Source organism: Acinonyx jubatus, chromosome A1 (genome assembly GCF_027475565.1).
Source record: "Acinonyx jubatus isolate Ajub_Pintada_27869175 chromosome A1, VMU_Ajub_asm_v1.0, whole genome shotgun sequence".
Taxonomy (NCBI): Eukaryota; Metazoa; Chordata; class Mammalia; order Carnivora; family Felidae; genus Acinonyx; species Acinonyx jubatus.
This window is the reverse complement of record NC_069380.1, coordinates 190,846,066-190,858,849: the sequence shown is the minus strand read 5'-3', so window position 1 is coordinate 190,858,849 and position 12,784 is coordinate 190,846,066. Positions and strand designations below refer to the sequence as shown.

The window sequence follows — 12,784 nt, the reverse complement described above, 5'->3', positions numbered from 1 at the left end:
GAAGAAAGGAAGGGAATGAGGGGAAGAAGGAAAAGAAAGAGAAAGGGAAAGGGAAAGCATCATCTGTGGGGGGAAAATGGCATTTGCCAGACCTGCTCCTGAGTTAGTATTGATTACATTAAATAACCTAACCTTTGAGGTCATGCCCTGGCTCCTATGCCCTGCCACGAATCTGCTATATAATCTCTATATTTATAAATTAGATCATTTTATTTCCCCAAGGCTCAGTTATCTCCTTTATAAAACAGAGAAAACAATCCCACACCTGTCTTGTGCTATTTGCTAAAGAGTTAAATGTTGTGAAAGTACTTTGGAAATCTTTTGAAAACTTGCATCATGATATACTACATTAGTGGCTTTAAACATTTTCAACCAGAGGGCTCCTTGTAAAAGTGAACGTTAAAGGGATCCCAATATGTGAAAGAGATAAAAAGCAGAACTGAGTGTTTTGAAGGAGAGATGGGGCACCCAGAGCTGTCTCCCATTTTCTGACCCCTCACCCACCTCCTAGGAAAGTGGCATGGAAAAGTCCCCACAGATGCTCCAGGGTTCCAGGGCCCTGGTCTAGCAAAGTGAGGGAGTCAAGACTGCATCCTGGTTTTGTGCCTGTCCCCTCATCCCTCTCTGTAAAAGAAAGGGGTTGGAAGAAGTGATTCTTCAAGCCTCTTCCACCTCTGACATTCTGGAAATCTAAGTTTCTGGTTCTTGTGTCATTTAGGGAGAAATGTCTCCTTCTGTGCTGACTAAAAGTGCCTAACACAGGCAATATTGAGCACAGGCCTGCACCAAGGGTAGATTTTGACCCGATGCCCTGAAAGACAAGCCTCTGGACTGTCTTAGCACCCAGTAGGGTCCACTGTCTCCTTGTTGGAAGCACATCTTCTCTTAACAAACATTTCCTGAGCTGCTTCTTATGGAAGAATATGCCATGCTAAGTAAATCATTCTAGAAGGAATAGACCTCTGGCTTTGTCCATTAGGACTGTGGAGAGATGGCGACAGACATACAAACAGCCAGACCACAGGGCCAGTGGGGACCTACCTGAGGCACTCAAGGGCCGGCTAGCAGCTTACTGGCCCTGCAGTCAACCTTCCTGGCTCAGATCCTGGCTCCATGACTTGACCGTGACCTTGGAAAAGTTGCCTCACTTCTCCACATCTCAGTTGCTTCACATTTAAAATGGGGTGATAGGGGCGCCTGGGTGGCGCAGTCGGTTAAGCGTCCGACTTCAGCCAGGTCACGATCTCGCGGTCCGTGAGTTCGAGCCCCGCATCGGGCTCTGGGCTGATGGCTCAGAGCCTGGAGCCTGTTTCCGATTCTGTGTCTCCCTCTCTCTCTCTGCCCCTCCCCCGTTCACGCTCTGTCTCTCTCTGTCCCAAAAATAAATAAACGTTGAAAAAAAAAATTAAAATGGGGGTGATAATTAAGTACCCACTTCATAGATTTTTGTGAGGATGGAAGAAGTTAAAACATAAAAAAAAAAGAAAAAAAAACCACTTAGAAGAAAAGAGTGGCTGAAACCCAGTAAGCGCTCAATAAATGTTAACTAAAATGATTACATGTTATCATGGAAGCCAAGTCCCCTCTTAGCAACAAATGCAGAGCCAATTTCCAGCTGCATCACCTTGGGCGGGTTACAGACACCTCTAATCCAAATGAAATGGCACAAAAACTTAGAAACACAGCATCTGACAATAGCAAGAACATAATCAGCATTGGCAATTATCATTGTTGTTGTTAACCGCAGTGAGATCACAGAGAGAATGGCTTTTTCCCAACGAGGAAACTGGAGAAGGCATCAAGGAGACAGTGCTGTTTGAGTTGACCCCTGGCACAGGCCTCAGCTGTGAGCCTGGTCTGAGTTCTGGCTGGTGGGAGGCCTGCTCTTTCCTCTGCAAATGCACATCCAGTTCTCTTTCCTTTCTCACCCTCCATCTACAGCCAAAAGAAGAACCACAGAACAAAACACAACTGTCTAAAGATATAGAGAGACAGGACAGAGGTGTGTGTTTGTGTGTGTATGTGTATTAGCCATGCCATTCTGCTCTTCCCAAACCTCCCATGACTTCCTGTTACCTTCAGGATAAAGTCTATATTGTTTAGCCTGGCATTCAAATCCAGGTGTCTCCTGGGGCGCCTGGGTGGTTCAGTGGTTTGAGCATCTGCCTCTTGATTTTGGCTCAGGTCATAATCTCGCAGTTCATGAGATTGAGCTCTACATCTGGCTCCACACTGACAGCATGGAGCTGCTTGGGAATCTCTCTCTCTCTCTCTCTCTCTCTCTCTCTCTCTCTTTCTCTCTCTCTCTCTTTCTCTCCTCTCCCAAAATTAAAAAAAAAAAAAATCCATCTTCTACCACTTGCCCACTGCCCTCTTAGGCTAACCCTATCTTCCACCTAGAAGCCATTGAACTTACATATCTGGGAAGATTCCTGCCTTTACATCTTGGCACATGTTCATGGTCTCTCCAACCTGAAAGGTTTGGGCTCAAACTGCCCATCCTTTATGACCTTGTGTGTTGCATGTGTCATGTCTTCCCAAGTAGACTGGGGAACTTCTCAGAGCAAGGACTACCTCTTAGACTTTTTGTATCTCTCTCAACCTCCCACACAATACTACCAGTGTTTTAGCTCAGAGCCTTGCACACGATAGGGATCCAATAAATATTAGCTGAAAGATCTTGGAAAATGAGCCAGTATAAATAACCCACTAATTTAAAAAAATAATAATGTTTTCAGCCAATAATTTTAGGCACTAATATATACTCAGTATTATAATATTTCATAATTGGAAATAAGAGAAATAAATGATAAAGCATAAAATAACAATCACCTAGGAAGTTAAATCTAGATGGAAAAAATACAGGTAAATATAAAAATAAAGCAAAAGGAATTTAATGTTTAAATCATATGATTCCAACTGCCATTCAGAATGAGCTCAGGAAGAGAAGGGTTAATAGAAATAAAGCAAAAGGGGTTTGAGCTTGTGAACAACTGCAAGGAATTTAGTTTCCACAGCCATGGCTTGCATTGTACAAAATATTCTAGCTGCATTAAGAGTTAAACCCGCCCCCTCTTCACAGGGGCAATTTCTAGGCTCAGCCCATCATGGTGAGGATGTTCAAGAGGGTGGGACTGTGAGGACCTGGATGGAGAGCACTTTACCTCTTGTTATTTTTATCTACCAATGCTTTAGAGCCTGGTGTGTCCAATATTGTATGATATGATGCCTAGATCCTTGCTTTTCTGTCTGGTGTTGGCTGGGTGGTCCACAGTAGGCCAGTCCTGAGGAGCCTGTCTCATCTCATGTCACCACTTTCCTCTCCTTAACAGATCGGTTACTGGAATGAAGATGATAAGTTTGTCCCTGCAGCCACCGATGCTCAAGCTGGGGGGGACAATTCAAGTGTCCAGAATAGAACATACATCGTTACTACAATCCTAGTGAGTACTCAGTCCTTCATCGAGGTTATCTAGATGTAAGCTAGACCAACACAAAGGTTCTCCCCAGGAGCATAAGCTGGTTGTTCTTCTTGCCGAAACCATGCTATAGGTAGAAAGAGGGAGTAGAAAAAGGAGTTTCCTAGAAATTAGAGATGCTGTTTTCACTCTGGTTCTGCTATGATTTCATTTTGTATACTGGGATAAGTCACTTACCCTCCTTTGAGCCATAGTTTACCCATATATAAGACATAATGGTGAGACTAAATTATGGTGGTTCTCAGACTGTACACTCCTTCAGTAGAAGCCATTTTCTAAGAAAGTCTCCTAAAAGCCAGCACTTTAGCTACTTTATAACCACTGAACTGCTGTGATTTTCAGTGATTGCCTGTGAGAAAGCTGGAGACTGTTTAGGGCCTACTTTCCCAACATAGTGCCCTAGAGGCACCTCCAAAAAATACAAAAGCTCCTGGAACATAATTTAAAAGGGTGAGCTCCACATGTGAATTACGAAATATTCTTATTTTAAGAGTTTACTTTCTTAGCCCAAGAAGTTTTGTAATGGAGGGAGCAGAAATGCAGGAAGTAGGTTTAGGGACTTAGAGAGACCAAAGTTAACCAACGTTGTTGACATCTTCCCCTGCCATGCCAAAGTCCTCCTTACCTATGAGTGGACCCACAACCACATTCTCTCTCCCCCATTTTTCTACCAGGAAGATCCGTATGTGATGCTCAAGAAGAATGCCAACCAGTTTGAGGGCAATGACCGCTATGAGGGCTACTGTGTAGAGCTGGCAGCAGAGATTGCCAAACATGTGGGCTACTCCTACCGTCTTGAGATTGTCAGCGATGGAAAATATGGAGCCCGTGACCCTGACACCAAGGCTTGGAATGGCATGGTGGGAGAGCTGGTCTATGGAGTAAGTTCTCCACAGGGTGGGGGATTGGAGGACAGGGAGAGAGTTTGACAGAAAATAATTTGGTGGTTGGCTGGCCCTGTCCACAGATGACTATTGGACCCCCTAACTTAGTATAGTTGCTGCCAAAAAGATGAGGTGTTCAAAATCCAATATCTTGAGACACTCTTTGTTCAAGGCTACTTACTGGTCCCGGCTTTCTCAGTTCAGTCTTGTGACTGCAGTTGATCATGATCTAACACAGGCAATATTGAGATTCAGGATGAGTTTTCCTGAGGCAGACCGCTGAGTTGCCACTCCCCTGCTCAAAATCATTTATGGCCCCTCCATATAAACTTCTTCCCTGGTGCCAGATACACCCTGGATTCAACCTAACTTTCTAGTCTCTCACCCCAATATTACCTTTCCGATACCATCCACTTCAGCAAGACCACCCCTGAGTCACTCTGTTCTCTAGAGTGCTCCCTTCCATTAAGTACCCCCAAACTCCTGTCCCTTCTCCAAAAATCTATATCAAATATTGCTTTTTCCAAGGTGTCATTTCTTTCTCCCCATAACAGGTATTAACTCTCCTTTCTAAGTGCTCTTGCCTTCCCCTGCAGGATTTAGTTTCTGTTTCTGTTGTGGCTTACCTTGCCTTGTATAATAGTTTTCTGTGTAATAGGAGTAGGTCTCTCTGTCTTTATATCACTCACTGCACTTGAAATAACACCATGCACGATTGCTATAAAATCTTCAATAAGTTGAAGCATTTCTGAGAAGCCACTGAATGTCTGAATTGCTTTAAGTATTTAAGGAATCACTGAGAAGTAAAAGATCTGATCCCTGTCCCCAAGGATCTTAACATTTTATGGGGTAGAAAATACAATGAGAGAGAGTAGTAAAAGATAGTATGGTTCAAGGATCAGGCAAGAGGCTAACATGAGTTTGTCTAGCCATCAAAAAAGCTATGGAAACTGAAAATTGCCCATGTTCAAATAGAGAGAAAGGCAGCCCAGGAATTTCTAAAGTACAAACAATAGAATGGTGATGGAAATAAGAGAGGTGTAAGGAGAGTGTGAAAACATTGGTCATTGGGGTGCCTGGATGGCTCAGTCAGTTAAGCCTCTGACTCTTGATTTCAGCTCAGGTCATGATCTCATGGTTTGTAGACTCAAGCCCCGCATCAGGATCTGTGCTGACAGCATGGAGCCTACTTGGGATTCTCTCTCTCCCTCTCTGCCCCTCCCCTGTTTGTTCTCTCTCTTTCTCTGACTCTCTCTCTGTCTCTGTCTCTCTCTCTCTGTCTCTAAATAAATAAATTAAAAAAGAAAAGAAAACAGTGGTCATTTGTGTAGAGGGCTTGGATTGAGCAGTCAGGGCTATGGTTGAGTATGAAGTGACAAGGGGAAGAGTGGATTGATTCAGTGGGTACTGGGAGATGATGAAGATACTTGAGTAGAGAAACAACAAATGTAATGTAAGAAGTCAGCCACTACTTGCAGGAAAGGGACCACCACAGCTTTACTCACAGAAAAAGATTATAGGCAGGGTCTCTGAGCAGAAGCATATACTAAGTCACAGGTTTATGTTGAGTTCCGGCCAGGATGAAGCAACCATTTAGGTTAAATTCCATTCTCCAATATCTAGGCAATAGGACTCATGATGGCCATGGGAGCCATACAAAGGGAACTCAAAAAAGAGATGAAATAAGGAAAATCTTCCATAGGAAAGTGGCTTTCAAGATGACCTAATAAGATGGTTAATGAGTTGAGGAGTGGAATGTACTTCTACCCTTTCTCCTCCCTCTACTTCTCTCACTCTGGGAAGCTCCACTGATGACAGAGAGCTGGACGGTTAATGCTGCATCTGGAGGCTGGTTTCCATGGGAACCTCCACTAGCATTCATCTTCGACCTCACCCCATGGACCACAGTTCCCTTAGCAAAAGGCCTGTGATCCTGGCAGAACAATGGTATGATCATCCTGAGGTCAAGCTTCCCAATAGCCAACAGTCAGTGGTGGGTCACGGGCTCATCAGTAAGAAACCAGAGTTACCTCTGATGCCCCAGGGCCAGCCCTTTCCCATCCATCCCCTCTCCTCCATCAGGCCTGTCCCTCTGTGCTCTATAAACTGTGTTCTCAAGACTCCATGATGGGCCCAATTCAACATCCTCCCTTGAGTTTTGGTCTGGCTTTCTTTTTCTGTACCCCTGAGGAAGAATAGAGGAGTTTGAGGAACTATCTGTCAGCCACAAACAACCAGAAGGTCAGAAAAAACTCATTTGGAGGCTCCCAAATTGATTCTTTCTGTGCCTTTTAAATAGTTAAGCCAATCAAGGTCTCTTTCATCTTCTTTTGCTCCCCCTTGTTCTTTTTTTTTATATGAAATTTATTGTCAAATTGGTTTCCATACAACACCCAGTGCTCATCACAACAGATGCCCTCCTCAATACCCATCACCCACCCCCCATCAACCCTCAGTTTGTTCTCAGTTTTTAAGAGTCTCTTATGTTGTTCCACCTTGTTCTTATCAAAACCTGTAGTAGTAGCATTTCCACAGGTAGTTTGTGCCCGGTGCCATGCTAAATATTTGACCCACATTATTTCATTTCCTCCTCCTAACAACCCCATAAGACAGATACAATTATTTTCCACATTTCATAGATAAGGACACTGAGGCCCAGTGGGGGGGGGGCGGGTATGTAATTTGGCAAAGGACAGCTAGTAAAAGCAGAGTTGTGACATGCAGCCTGGCTTTTGAACTCCAAGCCATCTGAGCACTGGACTGTAAGGCTACTGTTTACTGGCAATGGGCATAGCAATAGTGTCTGCATTCTCAGATGCCACACGCTACAAATGAAGTTTCTGCTTCTTGCATGGATTTGGCTTTGTGCTTGATTCACAGGTGGCTTCCCTGCCTGTCCTTTGTCTTGGTGGAGCAGAACGAGAGTGAACTTTGACAGCAGGCACCTGCAAGTTATTGAACCGCTGTAAAACAGGGAAAGTGAATCCCGTATCCCTGGGCTGGGGTGGGGAGTTTACCTACACAGTGCCTGGCTCAGAGTAGCTCTCCAACCTTAATGGTTTTCTTCACATTTCGCCTTTACCTACAACATCAAAACTGTTTACTGTCTCCCCAGGATTGTTTCTAGACATCACATATTTTGTTTGGGGCTCGCCTAGGTCAGTGGTTCTCAAAGTGTGATGTCTGGACCAGTAGCATCAACATCATTGGGGAACTTATTAGAAATGCAAATTCTCGGGGCACCTGGGTGGCTCAGTCAATTAAGCATCTGACTTTGGCTCAGGTCACGATGTCATGGTTCATGGGTTCAAGCCCAGTGTCAGGCTCTGTGCTGACAGCTCAGAGCGTTGGAGCCTGCTTTAGATTCTGTGTTTCCCTCTCTGCCCTCCCCAGCTCATGCTATTGTCTCTGTCTCCCCCCCAAAATAAATAAATATTAAAAAAAAAAGAAATGCAAATTCTCAGGTATCACGCCGAGATCCAGAAACTCTGCCACCTGCATTTTTAAAAGCCCTCTAGGTGATTCTGACGTATGCTTAATTTTGGAAGCTACTATCCTAATGTCAATTTAAGTAAATAATTTTGAGCATCTGTGGAATGCTTACACTTCACAGTATTCTCACATATTTGAATTCTTTTGATCCTCACAAAACCATCCTATCAAATAGGTAGGGCAAAAAATTATTACGCCTCCTTTTTTTTTTTTTTTTTGCGAGGGATTTGATATTCCAAAAGACAACAGTTTCACTTAAGGCCACATGGTCAGCAAGTCACCAGCAGAGCAGCCAGGTCTAACTTTCCCAGGTAAGCTCTGCCTTTAACCAATCCTGCAGAGCGCCACTAACAACCTCAGGTGCTGGAAATCACCTCTTAAGACCTCTCAGTCAATGTCAGACAAACCGAAACACTGCAGCTTTGCACAAATCACCTTCCCTCTCTGGACCTGAGTTTTTCTCTATAAAGTAAGGTCATTGAATGTAGCATCTCCCACTGTGTATGTCTCCTACACATATGGGTCTCTTTTGATGCTCAGGGATCCACGGCCAGATAATTTTAGAAGTATTACATCTACTTACCTCTCTTGGAAATTCTCAGTGCATAGTGATCTTCTAAAGGTTCTGAGGAGTCTCGCCCCACCTGTTTAAGTTCATATTTCCTAGATTCGTGTTTCCTAATTTTCACACTGTTTTTATGTTACACTTATTAACATCCTTCCAGAAATAATGTTCTATTAAACAAATCTTGGAACTGCTGAATGAACTAAGCATTATGATGATGTGCTTCTGTGATTTTTCCAGTCCACAGTCCCTTTCATTAACTCACATCAGGAGGCATCAAACGAATCCATTCAATTCCTGTTACCACCTTCAAAGCTGGTCTTCATTCACCTCCCTTTTGGGTAACATGTAGTAGTCCCTCTAAGTCATTTCCATTACTTTTCTCCTCCATTCGTCTTCTATCTATATTAGGGTACAGACAAAAGAGTAGGTATCTTCTCCCTTGCACTTGCTTGTAAGTATTTGCATAATAATAATAATAATAATAATAATAATAAAAGATTTATGCAGTGACTATTAGAAAAAAAAAAGCAGAATTACTATCAAATTCACATTGCTTTATGGAAAGTTTCTTTCCCTGGGTGAGATCTTAAGTCATTCTGAAGCCAGGGTTTTTATTCCACTTGAAGCACCTTCTCAAAAACCCCAGCCAATGACAGTAATCAGCCGAAATCTTCTCTATGCAACACCAGTCAGCAGCTAAGTGGGGCACTCATCTGCACACATCTGTCACCAGTTTCACATCTGGACTGTTGTGCATCATGAGAGAAAGCCATCCACCTGGAACAGACTTGCACAGATGTGTCTCTCATTTCAAAAATGAGTTTTTGTGGCACCTGTCCATGGAACCTTCTTGGGTTTCCAGGATCTCTTGATCTCAAGCCAACAGAGCAGTGGATTTTTATTTGTGTACATGCCAGTGCTTCTGCCATTAGGGAGAGGGAGGAAAGACCGAAGAGCAAGGATGGTGATTCCACATGCTAGATGCTCAAAGATGAGCATTTCTTGCAACCTTTTTTATGTTTGTCTACATGGATCTGAATTTTAAAAATTGAATTGTTTGTATGTTTCTTAGGCGTCTTTATGAAAAATACTTGTGATGCTTCTTTTCCTCCTCTCTTTAAGGCCTTCACTCACATAATTCCCTCCTTCTGAAATGTGTACTGTGCCAGAGCAACAAGATCCTACCCCTCTTCAATGCCAAATTTATGTGTCACCTCTTTTATGATGTAGCCCCCGATCTCCTCAGCCAGAATTAATGCCTCTCTTGTCTCCTGTATCATTGTGTATCTCTTGGCTAGTACACCCAGCCTACCTGGTAGACTGAAAAATTGCGGGGGAGAGGAGGGGTTAGAGGAGGGAAAGGTGGATATGTATACCGACCTCTCTTACTAGTTTGTAATACCCTGAGTGTAGGGACTGTAGCTTACCCTCAGCTTCCAGCCTAAGGCTTGAACATAAAGAAGTGCCCAGTAAGAGTTTATTGAGTTAAATTTGCCTTTACCACACTATTAGCTAGGGATATCTTGGCTGCAGGTAAAAGAAACCCAATCCAAACTGGCTTAGGCAAACAGAAGGGCTGGCTCATGTTCCTGGGAACAAATAGAATATATTAACCCATCTTCCTTGGAGTCTGGGGTAAGCCCTGAATTTAGCATGGCCCAAATGACATTCTGGATCAGTTTCTAAATCTCTCACTCTGACTCTCGGGGCTAATGCTCATTAAACGGACTTGAGTCCTATACCATTTTTGAATGAATCATTCTGACCAGGGAAATGAAGCATACCGATGGCCAAACCTGGGTCATGCACTTCACTATGTAACCAGGGTGATTAGCTGATTTGAACTAGAAGGACTGAGAGTGGACAGGAGTGGTTCTTCTTGTGGAGGAAGGAGGCATGGCTGCTGGGAAGGCAGAAGCCACAGATATCACAACATCCCCCTTCTAGTAAGGTGAGGAAGATGCCCTAACAGTTAGAACTGTCAAACACTGGGATAATCTCTCCTATAATAGTGATAGTGAGCTGATCATTCATTTGTCAGAAATATAGACAGTAGGAGGAATTAGACTTCTGAGTTTCTTTTCAACTCGCACATCCTTTAAAATGCAAAAGAATATTCAGTGGAGAAAGAAACAAGAGAACAGAGAGCTGCTGAGCTCAACTGCATTTTTTCTTCTTCTTCTTCTTCTTCTTCCTTTTTTTTTTTTTTTTTTTTTTTGCAGAGAGCCGATGTGGCCGTGGCTCCTTTAACTATCACCTTGGTCCGGGAAGAGGTGATAGATTTCTCCAAGCCATTTATGAGTTTGGGGATCTCCATCATGATAAAAAAGCCGCAGAAGTCCAAGCCGGGGGTCTTCTCCTTCCTCGATCCTTTGGCTTATGAAATTTGGATGTGCATTGTCTTTGCCTACATTGGAGTGAGTGTCGTCCTTTTCCTGGTCAGCCGCTTCAGCCCCTATGAATGGCACAGTGAAGAGTTTGAGGAAGGGCGGGACCAGACAACCAGTGACCAATCCAATGAGTTTGGGATATTCAACAGTTTGTGGTTCTCCCTGGGAGCATTCATGCAACAAGGATGTGACATTTCTCCCAGGTCAGTCAGCTCTTCTCAACCCCTTTGCTCAATGCTTATTTTTCTTGGAAAACAAAGCAAATATTGGAAAGTTAAGAGATAGGAATTATTTCCAGACTTCACTGTATTCAGCTTTTCAGCTATGCTTTACAGCCAACTGTCCAGTGCATGCTGTCCATCGGCTGGATGCATCCTGTGTCTGAGCCAGCTCTGTCTGCTATCTGGTTGATGTGCTCCATCAAGATTAATAGGGATAATCACAAGTCTGATGTTCTGTAGCTGCAAGGAACAGAGAAGGGATGGAGGAGAGTATGGTACAGCTAACACTTAGTAAGCACCTACTATATGCTAAGCAAGGGTTTGAGTCCCATACATCCATTATCTCACTGATTCCTCACAGAAGCATAAGGTGGGACTCTTGTTATATCTTCTTTCATAAATGAGGAACCACACAAATGTTGAATATCTTGCCAAGGTTACAGAGCTTGTAGCTAGGTGAGTTGAGATTCAGACCACCATCCTATGCGACTTTCTAAATGATGGAAGGAGAGCACTGAACTATGAGTGGGTTCTAGTACCGGCTATAGCATGCTAGGTATGGCCCTGAGTAGGTCACCTGACCTAGCAGATCTAGGTTTCTTCATTTTTAAGAGAAAAGGGTTCTCTTTTTCTTAGTTCTGAACAGACCTTGGAAATAATCTAGTTCTAATGGTGATGTAAATTTGTTTCTTGTAGTTCGAACATGGGATTTCTCAGAGGTGCCTCAGATAGTGCATTGAGAGTGCTAGGGTGCCCAAATCAGTGAGGCCGCAGCCTCCACATGGAACCACAGTAGGTCCACTTTGTCTGTTTTATACATTAGACTGCAAATATTATTGTTTTTTCAAAAAAATGATTCCTAAGCCAAGAAAGAAAAAAAGGAGGAAGGATGGAAAGGCGGCGGGAGCATAAAAGAAACTTGAAAACTCCCAATCTAGCCCAGTCCTCACATTTATTGACCTCCTGTCTTTGTGTATGATGTTCTTTCAACTACATTCTGGAATGTTCATGTGACAGATCCCCTTCAGTTTATCTGATATACAAGCACTGACTGTATTTCCCTTTGCTTTTACAGTTGTTCAGTGTCTATGAACTCCTTTTCCATTAGACAGTCCCTTGTAGACTACCAAGTTTCTAAAGCATGTGGGGAGGCATGACTTAGAACTTGGCTGTCATAAATAGATTTTCACACATTGTCACCTTCTGGGGGCAAGTTACATAAATATTAAGGCCTTATAGGCAAGTGCTGGAGGCATCTTAGCCACCTGTCTGTTTTGCATTTGAGTGTCAATGAGAACCAATATTCCTGAGTAGCAAAGGAATAAAATCTTCCTAAGGATCTTCCCTCAGGACTCATTTTGGCTGCTGTATAATTTAGGTAGTCTCATTGTTCACCATTATAATCTTGTTTTTCTTTAAATAAGAAGACAGTTGGGGGGTGGGGTGCGTGGGAGAAGAGGTGTGAGACTGGATGCTTGGCCAATACTGGCAAACACATGGTGAAGAGTAGACAGAACCAAGTAGGGGAAGGACTTGCTTAAAAATAAATCAGGCCAGTAGATAAACAGTGGGAAGAAATGACTCTTAGCTAGTCAGTATAACATAGGGCCATCACAATATGCATATGCCCAAAAAGACCCATGGGCTTGTTTTTCTCCATTATTTCCTTCATCAGTGGGCATCTCATCTTCTAATGGCACCCAAGTGGTCTGACCTCAGGATACGTTTTCAGAGCCTCCACCCATTCTCT

General features: G+C 43.3%; 1 protein-coding gene across 2 annotated transcripts in view; it reads left to right on the top strand.

Moving 5' to 3' along the window:
- GRIA1 (glutamate ionotropic receptor AMPA type subunit 1) overlaps positions 1 to 12,784 on the top strand; it is a 312,249-nt gene that overhangs the window by 206,419 nt on the left and 93,046 nt on the right. For both annotated transcript variants that reach the window (XM_027077529.2, XM_027077522.2), the window contains exons 9-11: positions 3,333 to 3,443; positions 4,154 to 4,360; positions 10,646 to 11,016. In XM_027077529.2, coding sequence (XP_026933330.1) covers positions 3,333 to 3,443; positions 4,154 to 4,360; positions 10,646 to 11,016 — 689 coding nt within the window. The remainder of the gene's footprint in view (positions 1 to 3,332; positions 3,444 to 4,153; positions 4,361 to 10,645; positions 11,017 to 12,784) is intronic.